Source organism: Terrapene carolina, unplaced genomic scaffold (genome assembly GCF_002925995.2).
Source record: "Terrapene carolina triunguis isolate 2854851 unplaced genomic scaffold, T_m_triunguis-2.0 Scaffold58, whole genome shotgun sequence".
NCBI lineage: Eukaryota > Metazoa > Chordata > Testudines > Emydidae > Terrapene > Terrapene triunguis.
Window position 1 is genome coordinate 1,078,079 of NW_020664409.1, and position 24,289 is coordinate 1,102,367.

The window sequence follows — 24,289 nt, forward strand, 5'->3', positions numbered from 1 at the left end:
GTGTGTGTGTGTGTGTGTGTGTGTGTGTGTGTGTGTGTGTGTGTGTGAATCCAAGAATTCTCTCTCTGGGGTCACTTGCTCAAGAGTGCATTAATATATTGGCGTTTCATCAGCCCTGATAATCACAACTTGCTTGCATACTGTGCTTTAGCTTCCACCATGCAGGGCTGTAAGGCTGTATCCCCTTTAAGAAGCCACATCCAATCCCACAGGTATAATCATTGGACTTGGCTCCATTGGGACCAGCTTTAGTTCCTCAGTGACTGTTTGCAAAAGTATGTGTCATGCTTGTTCACTAGGTTACCCTTGTGATCAATTTGCCCCCAGTAATGTAAGTAAGCACATCTTATTCATACAGATTTTAAAAGCAGTAGGCTCAACCATTTAGCACAAAGTGTATAATTAATATATTCAGATAGAGCCAGGTGTTTCATTCCCTCTCAATGATGATGTGAGGGCTGTTAATGTTTGTACAGCACATTTGAAATGTTAAGTGCAGAGTCTCATTCTAGAATTGGAAATTGGCTGATATTTCGTGCTGATGACATTTGAGGCAGAATAGACTCCACTTTCACTTCCATTAACTCTGCAGAGCTGGCTGACAAAAACAAGCTTTTACTACTTTAAAATCAGAAGATACGATTCAAAGCCCCAGAGGGAGCAGATATATTGGGCAAAAGGGGGACGTTTTTACATAATCGCTTTTCTGACTATAACCACTCAGATTATAAAATAACAAAAGGGAAAAAATAACTAGTCATTTTGTGGTTTCAAGTGCTTTTTTGAGCACTTTAGCTCAAGCCAACTTTAATTTAAAACCTGGGGTTTGGCAGACTAGTAGTCAACAAGGTAATGTTGAACCTTTGTGGATTTTCAAAAAAAGGGAAAAATTAAAACTGAGATGTTGGTTGGCTTATTTGAAAAAGAAAGAGAAATTCTTTCTAGTGTAGTACTGTTAGTCTATTGTTCCTAATCCAGGGTTGATTTAATAGCCTGTGTTAAGATGATAGAATCTAATGACTACACAGGGAGTGCTTTATGGTTTGGTCCATGATTAATAGTGAAAGGTTTAAAAGCTATGGTTTAAAAAAAAAAATCTTTGCAATCATGCCCCTGCACTTTTCTCATGTATTGACATGCAATGAGACTGGGAGAACTCCCATGGGTACAGAAGGAGAATGTAGCCCTGGATGTCACCCTAGGTGCGATAGCAAACTTTGAGGGTTACCATCCCAGCCGGTTAAACTCTAATGGCTCTCAACAGTATTGAATCTCATGTAATTTCAGACTTTTTTTCTTCTTCTGCAAACTCTGTTACATGGATCTTTTTTTAAAGGCTTGTGAGGAGAATAGAATAGGTAGTTCACCAAACTAAGGCCCCTGGTTCAGCAAGGTACTTACCTACATGCCTAACTTTAAGCAGGTCTTAGTGACGTAAGTAGATGACCAGTCCCATTGAAGTCACTAGGATGACTCACCTGCTTAAAGTTAGGCACGTGTTTTGAGCACCTTGCTGAACTAGGTCTAAATTCTTAAAGAAAAGATGATGGTGTAAATGGACCAAAGTTCAGGAGATTTCAGAGCCAAGGCTTCCTCTCCACCCTGTGCTCTCCTGCTATCCTGAGATCTCCTAGCATTATGGAGCCTCCGATGTAAAGCACTGTCACATCTGGACGTAATGGTGAGTTCATGTCACTAGGCTAGTTCCTTCGAGTCCATTTCCAGAATGTATTATCTTTGGGGTTGCTTTCTTCCTCTTATGATTCTCTTCTCATTCTCCCCTTTGGTTTCTCTGCTTCCCCGCACCCTCTTACCGCAACTTCTGATCAGTGTTTAAAACGGCAGCTGAGAAGTTGCCAGGCCTGGTGAAGTTGATACATTCAACAACTTAGTCTTAACATGTTTGGTTTGGTGTCTTTATAGTGGATTGCACCTTTTCCCGTACTTACCCCCACTACTGGCAAGGAGCTTGTCAGTTTCAATCAGAGTGCATAATGATTTTGTCACATGCATCTCAATCCTCAAGGCCCCAGTCCTGCAACTGATAGTTCATGACGTGCACGGCTGTGTTGGCACTGAGCCCTATTGAAATCAGTGGGGCTCCATGCAGGCACAGCAGTCTGCTCCTGTGCTATCAAATACAGGATTGGGGCCTTCATGTGCTTTCTCTGCTGTTCCTATGTTGTTCAGGACTCAGTACCCAGGTGATGGGTATGGTATAAGAACCTAAAGAAAAGGGTGTTTTTTCCCTCCAAGAACGTTAGTTCCTCTGTATTATAAACATGTTATGACCTATAAAGCAGAACTGAATTTATGGGGAGAAAGTCCTAATGTACACAGATGTGTATTTGCTTTGACATGAGATCCTCCATCAATCTATGCTTGGGGCCAAACACTATCCTTTTGCAGAAGAGAGGATGCACTGGCAGGGGCAGGGGGGAGGGTTGAGGAATAAGTATTTTCTGTGTGCCAAGGCAGAGAACTGTACACCAGCTATTGCCTTAAAGCACTGGGGGGCGAGGGTGGTCTCTCTGCATACCTGGCTGTAGGAGGGGCTTGCATATCCTTTCATCTAAAACCGTATCATCTGTCAGGATCAGAGTCGAAAGCTAAGCAATTCACTTATAGTATATTTAGGTCTGACTCCCAAAGACCATGCAGACTCTAATTTTAACCGGAAGTTATGGCGACTGTCAGAAACATACTTGTGTTTCTGCTGTCTGATCAGGGTCCTAATGAATTTATTCCGTAGTGGATCTTCAGAGGGCAAAGTGTTGTCTCTTTGATCTTGCTACAGAACAGCGTGTTATCATTAGGGGATCTCCATTAAGGTAAGCACACTCACAGAATGCTCCCAAGACCTTCCTGAGATTGTAAATGGTCACACTGAAAGATTTTCTGGCTGTTGCCAACAGTTCCCACTTTGAATTTAACCCATGTGACACCCATTTTGGCATTCCTCTGTTTCAGGCACAGAGGCCATGGTAGGTACCCTCTGGGGAACATTAGAACGTCAGGGAACACATTTCCAGTGCAGTGCCCCCTCCCCCCCCGAAGCACACAGCTCCTTTCACTTTCAGGAGGAAAAATGCATGCGTGTTTGAGAACTGAATTTTGTACTTAATTCCTAGTGCATCACTAAATAAAAACAACACATAAGGCCGGACATGTCCAGGATGGCACAGATGTATCATCTTGTGAATAACATGATTGCCTTGCACTAGAATCTCCCATTAGTATAACATTCATCCATATTGTCAGACTGGAGGTGACTGTGTGTGAGGGAGAGAGCCATGCAATGGAGAAAGCTGCATTACAGCTGGAGTGCCTTGCACAGTCAGAACAGCTTGCACTTCTCCCACCTCCTCTCTGCTTCTGATCTGTCTGTGTATGTGCGCGTGTACTTAAACCTGTCATCTTTTCTTATCCCACCCAAGCAGATGGCTTTCATGTTAAGTGGGTTATTATTAACTGCATGATCAGTTTACACCAGCTTTATCTAGGCAAATCACCTAAGTCAAACACTGAGAGAAAGAGGCTGGCCCAGAGACCTCTGTCAAAGCCATTTAGAAGCATGGTGGCAATTAATAATCCTGTGGAATCCAGTGAACTGGCACCTTGGGAGCAGTCAGAGTATTCTTAGAAGGATTAACCTCAGTAAATATTTATATATTCTCTGCCAGCACTTAACGTGGGAGAAGTTATAGGAAATCTAAGATTGGTGCATAAGTATTCGTAGGAGGAAGATCATTAGGGTCAGACTATATACTCCCTCCCCGTTAAACAACAAAAATGTCAGTGTCCAGCTTTAAAAGAGACATCTGTGCTCGCCAGAAAGTTGGTTTTGTGTTCAGCTTCTCTAGGGTTGAACTAAGGGAGCATTCAGTGCAAACAAGCCACCTCAACTCTGCTGCTCAACTGTGCTGTCTTGGAAGGTATTTTTAAATGAAGAATTGCTTCTTAAATTTCAGTCTGAGACAGAATAGCTTGCAAAGCGATAAAATATAGCACATTGGAAGTGCTGAGTTGGCATTAACTATTAAACCACAGGGGCAGACTCGCTAAACCCAAAGGGGACCTAGATGAACCTCCAAGAGCAGGGCCCCAAATTCATGTGGGTTTTAAGGTTTGATGAGACTCTGGCATGGAGGCCTGTTTAACTAACCATCCAAACTTCTAGCTACTTATCTAAAGCTTTCCTAAATTATCCAAACCTGTGGATCTCTCTCTATGAGGTCCTGCCTTTCTCACCTGCAATTGGTAATGTGTGGCTCTGGGGCATAAGAGGGGAGTAGATAACTCCTGTGTGTTTCAATTGCGAGTTCCGTATAAACTCTCAGAGCACTTTACAAACTATTCATCAAGCTTCACAACACACCACACGCTAAGATTATGTAAGTGGCGGAATCCTCAGTTTACAGATGGGGAACTGGGGCACAGATGTTGAGTGATTTGCTCAAGGTCGCACAGCAAATTTAAGGCACAGCTGGGAGTAGAACCCAATCTGATGACTCTCAGTCTTGTGCTTTAGCTACAGGGCCCCAGAAGGGAGGGGTGGACCAATCCACTGTACTCTCATGAAGAGGACCCGCTCAATAGGTCTAGAGCTTCCAACCCCCGGATCCAGCCTTTAAACTGCCACTATTCAATGATAATAGATTTGAGAACTGCTAGCTATTAGAAGTTTTAAGTAGGGTGAGCAGAGAGCAAGTGTGGAAAAATTGGTACAGGGGGTGGAGGGTAATAGGCGCCTATATAAAACAAAGTCCCAAATATTGGGACTGTTCCTAAACACTTGGGACATCTCATAAACCTAGTTTTATGTAGCATTATCATTTGTTTGATGTTCTAAAGAGACTAAAAAACAAATGATCCCTGCCCTGAAGTGCAAATTAGACAAACATCAAATATGGAGATGAGAAAGTAAGAAGGCGGGATGAAAGTTAAACAAATGAAAATGTGAGTCCTAGACCATGCAACTTTAAATGTTCTGATATTTTAAAATAGAAACTAAGAGAGGGGAGCGTAGTGGGCTCAGGAATAGAAGCCATTGTTGGAGAGCAAGAGAAAATAGGTTTTGAAGAGGGAGGAAGATAGGACAATTTGTGTTTGCAGGCAGGGGGTGGTTGTTTCAGGGACATGGATCAGATAACATGCGTTATTGGTCATAGTAGTGTGACACAGATTTATAAACAATAAGTGAGGCATCATGTGGTGATGACCTCATCCAATAAGAGAGAAAATTCAGGACGGCCTGTGCTTCATAGAAATTTTTATTTAGCATTTCTTGCTTCTGCCCTCTCTTGCTTGAACTCTGCCTTTGTTCTCATTCATATTCTCTCACTCTTCCTGCCCTCCACCTTTTTACATTTGATTCAGACCCATCTTCTCTCGACTTTTGACAAAAGGCAAGAATGTTTTCATTTCTGTCCACCCACAAATGTCACAAAGATGGTGGCCTTCACATGCTCAGCACCTCTTTTGTTACCAGCAGAAGCCCTGCAAATTTTTCCTAAGCAAAGAGCTTATTTCTCATTGAAGACTAATGCTGAGCACCAAAATCATCTTAAAGTCCCTCCCCCCCCCCCCATAATATGTTAACTCAAAATCATTTTGTGGCTAGGTGTTTGCTCTTGGAAGACTTACATAGTTTACATAGATTCTAGGACTGGAAGGGACCTCGAGAGGTCATCGAGTCCAGTCCCCTGCCCTCATGGCAGGACCAAATACTGTCTAGACCATCCCTGATAGACATTTATCTAACCTACTCTTAAATATCTCCAGAGATGGAGATTCCACAACCTCCCTAGGCAGTTTATTCCGGTGTTTAACCACCCTGACAGTTAGGAACTTTTTCCTAATGTCCAACCTAAACCTTCCTTGCTGCAGTTTAAGCCCATTGCTTCTTGTTCTATCCTTAGAGGCTAAGGTGAGCAAGTTTTCTCCCTCCTCCTTATGACACCCTTTTAGATACCTGAAAACTGCTATCATGTCCCCTCTCAGTCTTCTCTTTTCCAAACTAAACAAACCCAATTCTTTCAGCCTTCCTTCATAGGTCATGTTCTCAAGACCTTTAATCATTCTTGTGGCTCTTCTCTGGACCCTCTCCAGTTTCTCCACATCTTTCTTGAAATGCGGTGCCCAGAACTGGACACAATACTCCAGTTGAGGCCTAACCAGCGCAGAGTAGAGCGGAAGAATGACTTCTCGTGTCTTGCTCACAACACACCTGTTAATACAGCCCAGAATCATGTTTGCTTTTTTTGCAACAGCATCACACTGTTGACTCATATTTAGCTTGTGGTCCACTATAACCCCTAGATCCCTTTCTGCCGTACTCCTTCCTAGACAGTCTCTTCCCATTCTGTATCTGTGAAACTGATTTTTCCTTCCTAAGTGGAGCACTTTGCATTTGTCTTTGTTAAACTTCATCCTGTTTACCTCAGACCATTTCTCCAATTTGTCCAGATCATTTTGAATTATGACCCTGTCCTCCAAAGCAGTTGCAATCCCTCCCAGTTTGGTATCATCTGCAAACTTAATAAGCATACTTTCTATGCCAATATCTAAGTCGTTAATGAAGATATTGAACAGAGCCGGTCCCAAGACAGACCCCTGCGGAACCCCACTTGTTATGCCTTTCCAGCAGGATTGGGAACCATTAATAATAACTCTCTGAGTATGGTTATCCAGCCAGTTATGCACCCACCTTATAGTAGCCCCATCTAAATTGTATTTGCCTAGTTTATCGATAAGAATATCATGCGAGACCGTATCAAATGCCTTACTAAAGTCTAGGTATACCACATCCACAGCTTCTCCCTTATCCACAAGACTCGTTATCCTATCTAAGAAAGCTATCAGATTGGTTTGACACGATTTGTTCTTTACAAATCCATGCTGGCTATTCCCTATCACCTTACCACCTTCCAAGTGTTTGCAGATGATTTCCTTAATTATTTGCTCCATTATCTTCCCTGGCACAGAAGTTAAACTAACTGGTCTGTAGTTTCCTGGGTTGCTTTTATTTCCATCATAAATGGATTATTTCTACTCAGTCTGTCTGATTTGAAAAGAGACTTGTATAGAAACACCACCTCAGTCTTCACTATAACGTGTTGCTGAAATAGAGTATGTTTATTCTACAGAAGCCAGTTAGCGAACTCTGCTAACTTGATTAAATTTTTGAGTGAAGTGAAGCTATTGAATGTCTGAAATGTAATCCTGGAAGTTAAAACCCAAACTGCATCTAAAAACAACTCTAGGTGGTTTGGAGGCTAGGTTTGTTTTGAGGTGTAGGGTTTTTGAGACCTCAGCATTAACAGGACCCAGCTGTAATGCTATGTTGCCTTAATGTCACTAGGATGTGCCTTAGTATTCTAGTTTTTCTTTTGAATAAATATTTGCACTTGTAGCTTTTAAAACTTCTTCAGAGCCAAGGAAACAGTAACTAAAACTATTTTTCTATCCCAGCTGCTGTGCATGGAAAGCTGCATTGGCCTTTCAGGCAGTGTTAGTGGACTGGTGTTCAGAAGCCCTGTTTCAAATCCTGGGTCTGCCACAGTTTGTATGTGTGAGACCTTGGGCACGTCACTTAGGCGCTTTTGAAGATATTACTGTAAGTCTCATTGTCAAATATGACTTAAACAGTTAGGAGTCAAAGTCTTACTTATTGAAAGCTAATAGGACTTAAGTGCCTAAGTAACTTTTGAAAATTTTACCCCTAGTTCCTTTTTGCCTCAGTTTCTCATTTGTAAAATGGGGGAAATAGTGCTATTTTCCCTGCCCGTCCTTAGTTGCTGTCCCGAAGAGCTTATAAGAGACATGACAGACAGTCTTTTTACTGTGTTTTTTGTACAGGGCTAGCCAGGGCTGTTGTGCTGGGGCCTCTAGGTGCGACTGTTAGAAGAGGATTAAAATAGTACTGCATTTTTATCCTTATCTGTCCCCTGAAACAAGCTGCATGTAGCCATAGGAGAAAGCAGGAGCAGCTCAGTATTCCGTTGTTTTCATTAAAAAATAAATGCACGAGTTAGTCATGTTGCTGCCTGGGCAGGGCTGGAACCTGAACTGCTCTGTCTCTCCAGGTAACTGGGGCAGCATAGTGTCCCAACCCTACATGGAAAAGTGAGGTCTGTTTCCATGGCCCATTCTGGCTTTCATCATTGCTGAGATTTCTAGTTGTGACGTTGGTTTGTGTGGTGGTTACTTTCAGTTGCTTCCAGCCCAGGCTGGATTTGTGCTGGCAAGCTGGAAGAGAAAGACCTCTCTGTCAGTGCTTGACTCCTCCATTTTCTTTTGAGTGGCAGTTCCAGGCACACTCATGCTGAAAAGCACTTCTTACTAAATATACATGGTGAAACTCCACTGGAAATCAAAACCTGCATTTTGTAGAATCATTTCAAGCCTCCTCTAAGTAGCCAAAATTGTGTTACTACAGCTTCTGCCACTAAGATCAGTGTCTGCCACTCTGCAGCTGCAATTTATGTTAGCAATTAGAACAACTTAATATTAAGTTCTTTAAATACCATGTCATTTACAGCCTAGATGACACCTAACAAGAGCATTGTGAGGTTTGGAGAGTAGGCTGAATCCCATAGCTGGGACAGTAATTTTCAGACCAAAGGTGAGATGGAGACTAAATTACTATTTCAGCCGAAGAGGCACTCTCTATCAAGTCTGGGTTTAGACACACAGTAAGGAGGGGGAAAACTTGTCTCTGCTGCTAGCCGTAGTGTATCTGTTCAAGGACAGAGAACTGCTGTCTCATGGCTTAGGAATCCTGGATATGCAAAGCAAATATGGATATATTTGAAGTTTTGATTGACACTTATAAAAAACATAATGGATGCAATTACTGTGTGATCTTGAATATTTTTTGAAATATGCTATAAAGTGCATAAACATATCCACTAACCAGAGGCTCTAACGAGAAGGCAGCACACAACAGGTGCTTACCAAGTGCTGTGTTTACTAGTGGGAACAGATACTTATGAAAGTATTTCACAGGGACAAGAGAATTTGGCACCACAGCTGAAATTTTCAATTGAGCCTAAAGGAGTTAGGTGCCTGACTCCTTTGAAAAGCCCAATCCAATTCTGTAATTTCATCTCTTCATTTGTTGAGGGTATTCATCACCTCTCACAGTTCAGGACTTAGTGCAAGGAAAAATGTATCCAGCGGCTCCTTAGAATGATGCTATGATTGCCAAAGTTTTACCTTCTAAGTGAGTTGTTTTCTCTCTCCTAACAGATTACAATAGCAGTGACCTAAAAACAGCTTGCCGAAAGCATGAACTTTTCGTTAGCTTCCAAGATTTGGGATGGCAGGTATGTGATGTTTCCCTCTGAGTAAGCTAGACATTTATTATGAAATACTATCTAAACAATGTTATAGTAATTCCAGTTGACACTACTAGCACATTTTAAAATGACCCTTGTGCCACCACATTAAAACTAGTCATTGGGGAGATCAAACATTGATAGCTTTCAGATTAGATAGACCACCAAACTTCCTTTGGGAATCTTAAGATATTTAATATTTCACATGGTATTGTATTATGCAGCCATCCTATTGCTGGACAGCAGGATAGTAATTAGGCCTGTAGATCTAGTCTGAGACCCAGTATGCACATAGAAAAACTGATTTTAGTTAAACTAGTGCAACTACCAGTCTGGTTTAAACTGTATATAAAGTGTGTTCACATAGTAGATTTGCACTGATTTAACTAGATTGATTTATCTAAAATTGTTGTTTTAAACCAATGTAAGTTTTTTGTGATCAGTGCTGTTCCTAGGCCACAAAATGTCAAACTGGAACCCTTTCAAAGAATTCTTTTTTTCACAGATTTTTCTTCTCATCTGTTTGAAATTTTGGAGCACTTTTGTAACAGAAGTAAAGAATTATTATAAATGAAGGGCTAGTTGGCGATAGCTAAAATCTTTGAGACTATAATTCAGTTCAAACCTTCCTACCCCTACACACAAGTGTACTCATCCTGGGAGCATAGAAGGGGTAGCATGTAGCTTGCACACAATTCCAGCATAGTTCCACAACTGGCACTGCATCACCCTGGAAGCTGGCCAATGTACTAAGGTGTAGTCAAGGCTTAAATTGGAATGGATCACAACCCAGAATTACTTTTGGAGGCTGCCATCCTGTTCAGAGTCCCCCTTTATTTTTAAAAGTAAAGTTGTCAGAAAACGGTCAGCATATGACCTGCATGTAACCAATACACTGAGTCTGCAGCCAACCTGAAACAGTAGCTCTGGGAGGTGTGACCTGCCCAAACTCATCTCACTGTCATGTTAACCCAGACCCCGTGATGTTTTAAAGGTCAATATTAACTTTCACTGCTGCTCAAAACCAGCTGAGGAGGGGGACTATAATATGAAGAACACCGTTACCAAGTGTGACATTGTAAATTAAGCATTATGGGTGGGTGGCACGAGTACCATTCCTTTCCCCTTAAATCTGATCTGTGAAGATGAAGAAGCAGACCCTAGGGCAGCAAGAGAAGGCAGATGAGCTCTGTGTGTGCAGCAGGGCCTTCAAGCTCCTCCTCCTCCTCCCAGCAGATTGAGTACTCAGAGTTACAGAGGGGGATGTAGGTCAGGTAGCTTCTTCACTGGGTCATGGAAGCTGCTGCTTCTCCCACTGCACCTGTTATACTTAAGTCATGATTTTTAAGTTTCTCTTCACAAGCATGAGGGCTAGATGCTTGTTTTTCACAACGAAAGCTTTTGGTTTCTTCACATGATGATGAGAGTTAAGGCTATATACCTTAATCAAGCTATGTCTAAAACACGATGATCAAGCATGTGCCAGTGGTTAACATCTACAAGTAACTTCTTAAGTAGGTCATTACTATTTTTATTCTAAACCTTGAGCCCAAGGTTTAATGCAAATTGTATGTTTGGCAAATCAGCACCCGACAGTCAAATTTATAACAGGTAGTAATACTTATCTAAAAGGACAGTTACCGCTACTGTAGAAGCTGTCTCTTCAAACTAAAGTAGATATTGATTTGGAATAGCTGGTTGCTGGGGAAACAATCTCACAAGTCGAATTTAAATATGTATCAGGAAAGTGATGTGCATTTAAATTTGGTGACAGGTGATGAGGTTCATTTTAAACACAGCATTCCAGAATGTTGAGCAAAAGATAGCACTGGTGTGTGTACTTACTATACAATGTTAATATCTTAAGCAAGTGGGGTACAGGTAGGAAGCAGTAGTTCTGTATTTCAATCATGTTTCTTCAAGGGTGAGAAAAATAAGTTTTTTTTTTTTTCTACAGCACTCAAAATATATGCTACCATTTCAAAACGCCACATTTATTACCTTCTCTTGTATAGAGTATCAGGGCTCTCAGATTTTTCAACCAGATTATACAGCGGTGGTCAGAACTATGTGTGTGTGCAGAGCTTCAATGAAAACTAAGACTCTTGTGGGAAGTTTTTTATGGAAAAATTAACTTTGAAGTATTTCAGCTTTTGGCTGAAATACTTCAAATTAAAAATGGCACTGCAGTGGCTGATGGGTGCCCTATGCTCCCATTCTCTATGGATGTTCTCTGGCTGGACTAAATTTCCCAGGATACATTTTCACCCCTTTTGGTGAGTACAGGGCATGCAGCATAAGAGTCCCTGGCTGTTGTATATCATGGGAGATGCAGTTCCAGCTAGAGAGCCCAACCCCAAGAGTGGAAGTACAAGGCACTGTGGTGCCATTTTTTAATCCAAATTTTTGTTTTTGATCAAAATAATGTTTTCTATGCAAAGGTGACACTTTATGACAATTTTGACAAAACCCCAATTTTCCATCAACAGTTGACACAAGTTTTAATCAGGCTTAATTGCATACTGTTACCTCTATATGCCATCTGTTACAAAAATCGAACAGGCAACTTTAATTCCACTGAAATATTTTCTGTTTATTTCCTAACAAAGGATTGGATAATTGCACCAAAAGGCTATGCAGCAAACTACTGTGATGGAGAATGTTCTTTCCCACTCAATGCACACATGAATGCCACCAATCATGCCATTGTACAAACTTTGGTGAGTATATAGAAAGACTTGTGCTAAACTACAAGTGAAGTTGGAGATCAGATTAGTTGGTACAATCAAATTGTTTTCTTTTTTGAAACAGGTTCATCTTATGAATCCCGAATACGTTCCCAAACCCTGTTGTGCACCTACCAAACTAAATGCCATATCAGTTCTTTACTTTGATGATAACTCCAATGTCATTTTGAAAAAATATAGGAATATGGTAGTAAGAGCGTGTGGATGTCACTGATGCACAAACATTCTTCACCCAGACCTACTGTGCAATTCTACCATGAACTTCTAGATTATAGCTACCTGACCTTGGAGAAAGTCAACAAATGCTCTTGAGATGAAACAGACTTCTAAAACACAATGTGTGCGCCTTATGAGAGGAAGCAGCAGGGTACTTCTTCATTGATCTGTACTCACTTTGTAACGGGAACAGGTGCTGGATTTAAAAACAAACAAACTGATCTACAGCATGGCAGCCTTTCTGATCTGCAAAAACATGAACTGCAAGGCTTGCGAAAACGAAATCTGTCCCTACACATTTTGTTAGCTTCAATCATTCCCTGTATGGTATTAAACTCCCCTGAGAGTAGCAGAAACTTAAAAGAGGAGCTTGGCCTTGTCAGTTGGGCAGTCTGCACTTCAGTTTTACCAAACCAGCATCTGCTACATATAAGCCTTGAAAAAGTGTCTCCTGTAGACAAAAAGCAAAGCTGTAGTAGTAAAATATAGAAATTATGCTTTTAATACCTTACCATCATGCATTTTACGTTGGACAACCCCAACGTTAGGAAGTGCCTTCTATTTAAAGAATAGTTGCTACATCAGTATGAGTGGTTTCTTCCAGAAGCCAACTTGATAAAGAGCAACTTCAGTTGTGCCAAAGCAAGCCTTTGACCCTCTGCATTCTCCAAACACATATGCTGAACCATAGACTTGACTAGATATTTAACTGCACCATGTATTAGTTACATAAGGACAAAGCCACTCCCTGCCTGGTTTTTTTGAGATGAATGTTCCAACTAGGCAGTGAATTTATAAATTTGTTCTTGTGCAGCTTCCTACCTTGTTTAGATTCTATAACTCCTGCACGATGCATCAACTAAGCCTGTTCTGTTTTATTCCAAACATTCTTTGCTCCTCAACTGTACCACCACAGAGGAGGCTGCAATCAGGACAGTTCTACAACTGTAAGTTTATACATAAATTTCGAAGCAGCTCCTGTGTTGGAGAGTGGGCATATTAGTGAAGATGCAGTTTATGTAAAACTATCTGGCCAAAAAGGAAATTGCATTTAAGAAGTTGGTTTAAAGGGTATATTCACATTTTAGCCATAGCTTCTAATAGACTAGTTTTATTCCCAATGTTAATAGTAACAATGAATTTTCTGATCAATGTTAAACTTGTATTAAATGCACTTACCTCTAACTCTTGCATTTAAAAAAGCTTCTTGTAAATACAAGCTATAATTTATTGCAGTTGTCATCATTGTGCTGTAACATTTATAGAAAGACTGGGCTTTTTAAAAAAAGTTTTTATTTAGAAAGTCTCAGTATAAACAATTGTACTACTTTGATTTTATACAAGAAACTCATGAGCCAAAGCTTGGGCTACTCATGAGATTGTGCTTCACAAGAGTTTTAAAAAACATTAATAAAGGCTTCCTTTAAGGCAGACGTCTATACATTTTATCTAATACATCTGCCATACAATATTTAGCCCTCATTGTACACTTTCCATGCTTACCCAGTTTTAGTTTGAACAGAACCTGTGGTCCTTGTCAGAAAGAGTAAGTTAGTGAAAATTCTCTTTACATCAGTATTACATATGGACACAAAACAACAACTTGACTTAGAGCAAAGTGCTGCCGTATGTAATTCCCAGAGATGTCAATGAATTTTGATGCATGAATGAGGGCAGAATTTAGCCCCTTAGAAGAAAAGATACAACTACATTAGCAAACTAACAGTGTCTGCATTGTAAATTCTTTGGCTTTAATGTATTAGAACACCTCACACAATCAGGTCATCATTCAAGGCAACGAAGTGTATGGTCCTCCCATTCAAAGGTAGCAACAGGAACTGAACTGCAGTGGTACTGAAGAGGCGTTTTGCTTCTCATTTTAAGGAACAAGAAACACTTTTGAAGTATCAGTTTGCTTATTAAATAAACCATGAGTTCATCTGCTCCTGCTGGTTAAGTCAGATGAGTGGTTCTAGCAGTAAACTGAGGCAAGAGAAATATGGTACAGAAAATTATTTGCAACCAGTTGTTTCTAAAGGTGTTAGAGAGGTAGACATCTCTTGGAAAATAATTAAGTGGTTGTTATGATAACATCCTCTCCTCTAGCATTGAAGAGAAGTGTCCTGTTTGAACTGTTATAAAATCCCCCATCTGCTATGGCATCAGTAATATTCAGGCACATAGTAAAAGTACCACTACTTTCATTATGGCTACAGCCTCCGATGACTAGAGAAATATTAACAGGAAACAAGCCTGGTATCTTCCAAAGGGGTGTGTTTTCTTTTTCAACCTCCCATTTTTTGACCAGCTGCTATATTAAGACAGAGTTTTTAGCTTCAGTTGAAAAGGCAACATTTATTAGTACAGCTGTAGCTTGTACCTTTCTAGTAATGGTGAGCACTTTGTAAGCTGTACTTTGGTAGCAAGCCTTTACCCAAATTCAACCTGAAGACAAAAATAGTTTACCCAGTCCCTTAACTTGATTTTCCTCATCTATTTTAGGCTCAAAGGAAACCATTTATATCTCCACAGGGGAAGGTAGAAATGTAGTAATACTGATGCTGAAAATACTCAATTTGCACAGTAACTACTTGTTACCAGTTTTCCTTGACAAACAATGAAAGTGTCAGTACGGTGTGGCTTTAAAACACACACACAAGGAAGATACCACAAGTCAGTACATTCAGTTTTCAAAAACAACAAAAAACCAACCCCACCCTTTGAAAATCAATATCATTAACTTCATTTAACTCTCCCCATTAGTGTACAAGAACAGTCAGGGCAGAAGTATCCATGTGTGTTTTACAATTCATCCCTTGCCTGACGCAAAACAAACTTATGCAGCGTTTCAAGATCTCTGGCTCCATTGTGTTCACTGACTTTCTCCCCTGCTCGGAAAAGCAACAGTGTTGGATAACCGTTCACCTTTAAGAGGGGGGAAAAAAACAAAAACCGTGTCACTTCAGTAGCATCCTTACAACACCAGCAGCCACCCTAAAGACTAGGGGCCAAACCCCAAACAGTATGCTTAGCAGTGCTTAACTTTTGGCCCTCTGCCATCAGGTGGAATGAACAGCCCTGCGTTAGGCACCAGGCTCCCTGTACATTGCTGGGGAGAGTTGGGTACCTAAAAAAAAAGAATTGAGCACACTAAGGCATTCAACTCCCTGCTCTGCTATCTTCATCTCCCGGTGAGTGCCCTAACCACTGCAGTGGGTCTCTCTCTGTTGCCTGTTGAAGCTTTTCCACTTTGTATAACATATTTAAATATTCACTAGCACAGGGACTTTCCTAACCATCAGGTAACCAACCATCCCTCTCTTTTCCCCCCTGCACGACAAGAGTAACTTCTGACGTGAGCGCGGTGACAGGATCACTAAATTTACAGTGAACTGCCACCTGGGCCAACTACTGGACACTTCAACCTGGGGTACAAATTATTTAAGATTATCCAATTAATTTTAAACCATCCACACTTACAGAAAATCTGTTGCAGACATTACGTTCGATGGTGCAATCTACTTTTGCTATTTTGACATCTGTCAAACCTGGGAATTGTTCTTTGGAGAGGTTCTCCCAAGTTGGAGCCAAGTTCTTACAGTGACCACACCTAGAAACAGACAGACATGTGTTCAGCAGACATCTTCCAGTGTAGGTCCCAGCTGCTTTATCACGATATCCATACAATGTGCTCTCTCCTACCTCCTTAATCATATGGGCCAAAATGACAATTATGTGAGTAAGTGGACAAGGTGGATCACTGCTGTATTTGAAATAAGCCAGATGATTTGAAGGTTAAAATAGTTTCTGGCTTTTATGTAGTCTCTTCTGGTACAGTATTATGTGAAATAGCGTATGAACATCTCTCACCCACCAGAAGCTTGTAAAAGCAAACATGAAAAAGATCACAGAATATATTTAAATAAAGTTGCTTATATCAAGGCACAAACTGTTACATTGTTTAAAAGGTTACACTTCTAAAGTTTTAAATAAGCTACTAGGCATGTACAGTACATTAATTCTCTCCACCATGTCACTTCCCCTTCTCCCACCAAAGCTAACCCAAGACACTGATTGATTAGTCACATCTCAAGGGGTGTGTCTGTTTTTAAGTCATATTGCACAAAATTTATGACATAAATGAGACTTCTCTTTTCCTGGCAAAAGTTTTTATCCCAACCCCACCCCCCTTTTAATAATGTAGCCTCCTGGCACTATAAAATTGAAGTTCCTATATTAATGCTAATGAAAAATGCATAACGTTTCTCAAACCCTAAACTCTGCAATAAAGGGGACTCAAGTAGCTTAATGTATTTTCCATCTTAAATTTAACCTTCCTGAAAACTAAAAACAATCCTTCACACATTAGCTTTGTCCTCTTTGCAAAATTGATTCTCTTCTCCCCTACCATCCTCAGGTAAGTCACATAGCATTTGCTTCGCTTATCGTTTTTACCACTACCACTGTTAAGTATTGGCTAAATCTGGAAATAAGTAGTTTGCCTATGATTTTTGCTTTCTACAGACAAACGTAACATACTGGCCAGATTCTGATCTGCATTACACAGTTGTACATTTAGAGTAACTCCATTCAAGTGAGACAGAGTGGACAGGTCTATGGATGATTTACACCACAATTATTAATTTGCACTATCATAACATCAGTAGAATGTGGGCCTCTAGATGTAGGTTTTATATAGGAGTCTTTACCTTAGATTTTATTTTAAAAGTAAAAAAAGAATAGCCACCACTAGATTATTACAGTATTTTGTTCAAATTTTGAACTTTAAAGTGCTTTTTTTAGGGATTTGTTTCTTGGAGGCCCTATAGAATTAAAGTTCAAAGACATATGCATTAATCATTTTGTTCTGCCTCAGTTGCACCTTAGGTTGATGGTTACAGAAGCCCATGAGTATCTTAAGGCTTGATTCAGGCATCGACAAAGATGGTGAGAAGTCTCTGCCAGAGTTTTAATTCTACAATTCAGAAAACAAGTATATATTTGAACTCTTCTGTTAATATACACTGAATGTAAAAGCATTACTGACCATGCACAAAAACAATTAAGACAAGATGGTCTCATACCTACCGTGCAACTTAATGTTAATATTTACCTAAAATAAACTGAAGGGCAAAAGTAGATCTCAACCTAATAGTATTTGCTTAGCCAAACACAAATTAATCTACTTGGAAAGGAAAAAGGTCATTTATATACAATGAACTACAATTGTATACACAGACATGGTTTTTGAGCTAAGAATAGGATACCAACTACATGAATGTAGCAAACAGTTTCCTAAACTATAACTTTGTGATAACCAATCTATCCTCTGGCAGCAGCTAATAGGTTGATTCTTTGTAGTGTATGTTTAATACACCCTTCCTCAACTGCCATCTGGCATTCTTCTGGAGTTTGCCCCATGCACCAGTGCCCTTTTTAGAATCCAGTGAGAAGAGGGGAAGGTATTTAAAGTGCAGTTTTACTCTGAAAAGTAACTAAAAAGGGCTTATTGGGATTCCACTTTTGTGTCTCAATTCTCTTTATATTGAGCTCAGAAAACTAATTCCCAACCCCACAAACTACATCTGGGTTCTGAATCATCAAGCCAGATTCTTTCCTCCTTGTGCATCGTAGCCCGTAAAAGGCTGTGTAGGCAAAATCTGGTCCTGTGCAACCTCATCTGCCTTCAGTGGCGCTGCACAGGTATAAGCTGAACAGTAGACAATTCCACTTATGATATATATTAAATAGAATTCACCTCATTTCCTCTTAGCTGCATTGAGTCTACAGTGATGAGTAAAAAAGCAGTTAATTTTTGACACTGAAGTCAGCAAGTTATTTTACAGAACCCAAAGTATGCCAAGAATCACCACTGTATAAAAATTACTGTACTGCCCCGTGAGCTTACAATCTGGTTTCAGACAAGATACAAGAAAGTAGCAACAGAGTATGCTGGGAATGAGCGCAGAAGGCAACACAGCAAAGGCAAGCACTGTTTTTTAGTATACAAATATCTATATTAATACTGAATAGACATAAGAAGCTGATCTTTTGGGTAAGAAAAAGCCATGACAAGTCTTCTAGCAGTTTTACTCTGATTTTACAATTTAATTTACTGTGTTTCTCTTCTTCCCCCAGAGTATCTCTCATGCATAATAGGGTAACACTAGTGGCCCTCTAGCAGAAGCACCCCGTCACTCTCAGCCTGGCTCAGGAGTAGCTCTCACACATCAGGGTCAGTAGATTATGGATCCCACACCATGACTTGGGCTCACAGCCAGTGCTGAAACTGCAGTGTAAAAATAGGGAATAGTGCCATGCTGAGAGGCGTGATCACTCACTCTGCTAGGTACAAATTAAAAATTCCATGATGCTATTCTTACCATTTACAAAAAGTATTTCCTCATCTCAAAATAAACCACAGTAAAATCTGAGATTGCTAAGCATATTAAATTGTTAGTTGCATTTGCCTAGTTCTGCTGCACTACATATGGCTAACTTACTGCTCTGAACTACTAGGACTTCAATACAACTAGTATAATAGTTTTTTACTCCATCACCCCTTCCTGTTCAATGCATCTTGGGGGTTAATAGGAGGATGTGTGAGGAAATTTGAACTACATTGTCTTCTGCACACAATGACATTCAACTTTTTCCAACACAGAGCCAGTGAGGTGGAGCCCACTAACAGATGGGGGCAGGAAGGAGAGCTAGCTGCCTGAGGCTCACTCTAGATATGACTGAAGTTTGTAGGTTTGTGGAAGAAAGTAATGAAATTGTCACTCCTGTCGGGTGTGGGGAGGAGTGATATGTTTGTTACACAGGTTTGCAGCATTGGGGTCTTGTTGCATGTACCAGCGGTGCTGCGCATTCCAGTAACAAGCAGATACCAAATATAAATTAATCATTTGGGAATTTTTCCACTGCATGCAGACTAGAGTTGCCAACTTTCTAATCGTACAAAACTGAACACGCTAGGTCCCACCCCCTTCCCCGAGGCCCTGCCCCCACTCACTACATTCCCCCTCCCTCAGTGGCTCACTCTCCCCCACCCTCACTCACTTTCACTGGGCTGGGGGTTGGGGTGCAGGAGAGGGTGGGCTCTAACTGGGGGTGCGGGGCTCCAGGGTGGGGCCAGAAATGAGGGGTTCAGGGTGCGGGAGGGGGCTCCAGTTTGGGGGGTGGGGCCGAGGGATTCAGAATGCAGTAGGGGGCTGAGGGTTGAGGTGTGGGGGGGGGGGTGCAGGCTCTGGTGTGGGGCTGGGGATGTGGGGTGCAGGAGGAGGCTCCAGGCTGCGGGGGTGGGCCCGAGGGATTTGGAGTGCGGGAGGTGGCTGCAGGTTGAGATGTGGAAGGGGGTGAGGGCTCTGGGGGGGCCAGGGATGAGGGGTTTGGGGTGCAGGAGGGGGCTCCAGGCTGGGGCCAAGGGATTTGGAGTGCAGGAGGGGGCTGTGGGTTGGGGTACAGGTTCTGGGCTGGGGGTGCAGGAGGAGGCTCCGAGTTTGGGGGGGCTCAGGGCTGGGGCAGAGGGGGTTGGGATGCAGGCATTCTTTAGGCAGCTCCCGGGCAGCAGGGCAGCGGGGCTAAGGCAGGCTCCCTGCCTGTCCTGACTCTGCACTGCGCCCCGGAAACGGCCAGCAGGTCGGGGTCCTAGGCCGGGGAGGCCCAGGAGGCTCCGCACACTGCTCTTGCCTGCAGGCACCGCCCCCCCAGCTCCCACTGGCTGTGGTTCCTGGCCAATGGGAATGCGAAGTCAGTGCTCAGGGCAGGGCACGGAGCCCTGTGACACGCCCCCGCCTAAGAGCCGGACGCTTTCATGGCGCAGTGCGGTGCCCCAGGACAGGTAGAGATTAGCCTGCCTTAGCCCTTCTAATGCCCCAGTTGGTGGTGCTGACTGGAGCCGCCAGGGTCCCTTTTCGACCTGGCATTCCAGTCAAAAACTGGACACCTGACAACCCTAATGCAGCCTTCACCACGGTCATCCATGCTGGTCACATCAAGGGTGGGTTACTGTAACTAACATGCATTACATGCAACTTCACCTTAAGATCACCTGGAAATTGCAGCTAGTTCTGCACTCTGGTTACAAGATATTAAATAGGACTCCAGTAGCAGCACATTATACCTGTGCTCCATGATCTGCACTGACTCCCAACTGATTTCCAGGTGAAGTTTCTAACCTCAGAAGTCCTAAACAGTTTGGGCCCTGCTCTGATGCAGAGAGCACCTCTATGCTGGTGTGGTTCCAAGAAAACTGAGATCACCGTAGGTGCTCAAGCAACAGCCAGTTTAAACCAAGTCAAGGCATTCTTAGGTGGTGAGTCTTCAAAGGAAATGTCACTTCCCTCCTTTCCCCTCATGTCTGCCAGAGCCTGGATTTGATTCTGGGTATGCAGCACGGTGGGTTTTGCCAGTCTTTCTCGGGGGACAATAGATAGAAGAATTTTGTTGCCACTCTGCTTGTTTATAAATATTTAATTATTCAAGCTTTGTACACAAGTTAAGATTTAATGCATTTTATATATCTAAATAAAAATTATATAGGAGCACAAAACCCACACCAAATAATGAATAAAAAGCTAAATACCAATAATTCAGGACGATTTATACAAAAACTACTTACCATGGAGCATAGAATTTAATAAAGGTAACCCCTTTAGCAATGGTTTGGTCAAAGTCTTTTTCAGAGAGAGACAGGACTGTAGCCTGTTAAGAGAAACATAATTCAAAACTGTATAAGAAATCAGTCCTTTGAACTCCTGAAATACGTTAAAGAGAAACTCACAAACCTGTTGCTGTCACTACCATGATATCTATTCAATAAGATTAGCAGTGTATGCCACTGCTAACCCCCAAATGACATCTTTCCCTTATATGCAAAGAAATTAAAATATTTCAAGGTCATTTTCACCCATTTTTTGAAAAATGCAGTGTACCCAAATATATAACTTTGTAGTATCTGAAAGGCTAAGTGTCTAGCAGCTAATGAACCTTCAACTTCATTTTCATATGCTGTCATGCAATTTCCTATGGAATCACTGAGCTAACAATTAATCTGAAGGGTTAAAAAAATAGTAATGTGTGAATTAAATGAGCTATCTAGGCTATTCTGATAATATCTTTAAAAGCTCTCCTACTGTGTTGTTACTTTATGTAATGTAAACAGACTTTTGTCACTAGAAACAAACATTTGCATGTCAAGTGTAAAATGCAAACCCCTCACCAAGTATGGATTTCATACACGCTTTTTAGTAAGTGGTAGCTGAATGGTGGGAGGAGAGTGGGAAAAAACAAAAAAGGACAGCATTTTGCTTATGTGTAGTCTAGTCGTTTGAATTGACATAAAACTGAGTTCAGTCTACCAAATAAGGATTAAACCTCTGCTCTAAAAATTGTGTGCGGGAGAGGGCGGGCTTCAAATGATAAGTCTGTGATGACTGACCAAATCTACTTTCTATAAAAGCCTCAGGTTACAACTGGGAATAAATGAAAGAGGGAACTTACAATACTACTTCTTACCCCAGTAAAAAAGGATCTTTTACTTTAAGAGAACAAAAATCAAAGAGGAAAAGACATCAATAAGTTTAATTAAAAAATTTCTCTGTATTTCTCATTTTTATATTAAAACAGTCAAATCTAAAATGAAAAAGTCAATTCACTAAAGCCCTATCTTAGATAAAACACTGAAATTCGACATTACAGTATTAAAGATGTTGGTTAACAACATTTACAAAAAATATTATTAGGTCATGAAACTACATGTAATTATTTTATTAAGCTTGATTTTATCTGAAAATTAGATATTAAACTTTGACCTATAAATTACCAGAGGAACAAAATCTCCCACATGTATTATAATTTTATATGTTTACCACCATCCCACATTTTGTGGGCATAACAAACACTTATTTCGCAAACCACAAATATTATATAAACCGAACTTAGGCTGTACTTGTGGATGTTACAATTTCTCAATGATATTTGCACATTAGTTGCAATAAAAACCAAAGATGAAAAGCAGAAGTGTGTGGTTGTTGTTTTTTTAAAAAAAAGATAAAAACCTAAAGTGATGAAGTATGACCACGTAGAGTACTAATGGATTTTTATTACCATTTGCTTGGCAATCTGCACGACTCCCTGTAGCTCCAACACACAATTAATGCAGTCATTCCAAACTCAAAACTTTTACTGCCATAATCTGCCACACTATCACATTCATGTTTTCCTCCGCAATTCTTGCTCTTCCCCCACCTTCTGTGGGATTTTTCCCCTCCATCCTTCCTTTCCCTATTAATACAGTAACTTTGTTTTTCAGATGCTCACCTATTCCTGCTGTCTCTTTCCTATTTCAGGTCAGAATCCTGTTTGTGACAATCATCTCCACAACAACCAAATGTGATGTCACAAGGATTCTGACTATGTGAAAGACACACAAGATGCAATTTAGTAGACAAAAAAATGAAGTTCATTTTTTAAAATCTATCAATAGATGGATATACATGCAACTAGCTAAACAATTTACTGTGACTATAATGACATATGGACAGATTTTTTTCTTCAGAGTTTTCCAATGCATCAGGTTAGTAAAAGCATCAGAAAGGCTTAAGGTTATACGTTTCTCAACAGCAACTGCTAAACTACAATGTTAAATACTAACTTTATTAAAAGTTTTGCATGCAAACATTTTTGGCAAGGTTTACAAAGCTATTGTTTACAGGTTACTAAGCTATCATTTTAGCCATCAAAAACTTTGTGGTAAATGACGGAGTGGCAGTAGAGCTGTTGGTATAAAGATTTTTGATATAATTTTACAGCACAGTACCACTTACCTCATCATGAGTGGGTTCTGCAGGCTGCTGTGGAACTTCAGATGGCTTCTCAGCATCTGGGGCTTTCTTGGCATTTTGTAGCTGAGAATCGACATATTCCTTTAATGAATCCAAATCCCTCTTTCCTTTATACTGGTCAGCCTACAATTAATCAAATGATTTGTGAAAATACATATTGTTTGTTTAGCAAATAGAGTTTTCTGAAGTTTTGGATTTTATCTAAAGATAAACATGGTAAATATCTGTAATAGAGCATGTAATATGCATATTCAAAATAAAATGCTCTGTGGTCTGTAAACATATGTACTAAGTTTACTCCAAGGATTCAGAATTTGCCATGGAATCCTTCCCTTGTACTTTAGAACCTAAACTTTCATTTAAAAGAAAGATTCAAGATTTTAAAAAGTAGCTGACTAGAGTAAAACATGGAATTAGGAGCACTCAAAATCTTGACCCCTCATTTCTAAAAGAAGTTAGCCCATGTTTCTAGTTCTCAGGGTCACAAAGATTATCTTCAGTGTGTAAACAGAGTATAAGAAAAAATACAGCAAACTATTGGATTTAGTCTCTATGCTTTAGTTTGATCTGTTGTCACTGTGTTCTGTTGGTTAAGTCTAGTACTTCCTTTGACAAGGCTTCAGTTTTGGAATCTCAGATTCCAATAAGTCCCAGAAGTCTTTGGGGTCAATTTCAGCCCCCTCAGGTGTGAGCTATGAGATGTACCTTAGATTTGGAATATCTTTTCAAGGTACTGTTTACAAACTTTCCTATACCATCTGAGAGTGAAAAAGACACGCCTCTTTAGTCATCTCCTATGCCTTTGGTGGACACTGCAGACCTATCTTTGCCATTCATATAGTCCATGTCCAAATAGCTGTGGCCTCTTCTGTCCCTCCTCCCACATTCCCAGTCTAAACCAGGGACACCAAAGATCACATGAGAAGTCTGTACCTGCTCATTCTGATCCATTTCAGCAGGGCAGAGCTCTGCCCATTTTTTCTCAACCACCCTTGCAGACCTTATCTACCTCTTTCCAATACTGATGACATGATGCCAAATTTCTATTATGAGGAGGAAGATGACGACAACGATGGAGACAATGCTCAACTGGCTGAAGCAGTTCCCCCCCTTATTGAACAGTATTATGACCTTCCCA

The 24,289-nt window shown here is 40.8% G+C and overlaps 2 protein-coding genes across 2 annotated transcripts in view; one reads left to right on the forward strand and one right to left on the reverse strand.

Annotated features, from left to right (window-relative positions):
• The window catches only part of BMP6 (bone morphogenetic protein 6), a 154,916-nt gene extending 140,909 nt beyond the window's left edge, over positions 1–14,007 (forward strand). Inside the window, exons 5-7 of the mRNA XM_024206782.2 lie at positions 9,253–9,329; positions 11,951–12,061; positions 12,153–14,007. Coding sequence (XP_024062550.1) covers positions 9,253–9,329; positions 11,951–12,061; positions 12,153–12,302 — 338 coding nt within the window. The 3' untranslated portion in view covers positions 12,303–14,007. The remainder of the gene's footprint in view (positions 1–9,252; positions 9,330–11,950; positions 12,062–12,152) is intronic.
• A 510-nt stretch (positions 14,008–14,517) lies between these two features.
• The window catches only part of TXNDC5 (thioredoxin domain containing 5), a 38,519-nt gene continuing 28,747 nt past the window's right edge, over positions 14,518–24,289 (reverse strand). The window contains exons 7-10 of the mRNA XM_026660128.2: positions 23,134–23,274; positions 20,928–21,010; positions 15,785–15,914; positions 14,518–15,229 (exon numbers count right to left, since the gene is read on the reverse strand). Coding sequence (XP_026515913.1) covers positions 15,107–15,229; positions 15,785–15,914; positions 20,928–21,010; positions 23,134–23,274 — 477 coding nt within the window. The 3' untranslated portion in view covers positions 14,518–15,106. The remainder of the gene's footprint in view (positions 15,230–15,784; positions 15,915–20,927; positions 21,011–23,133; positions 23,275–24,289) is intronic.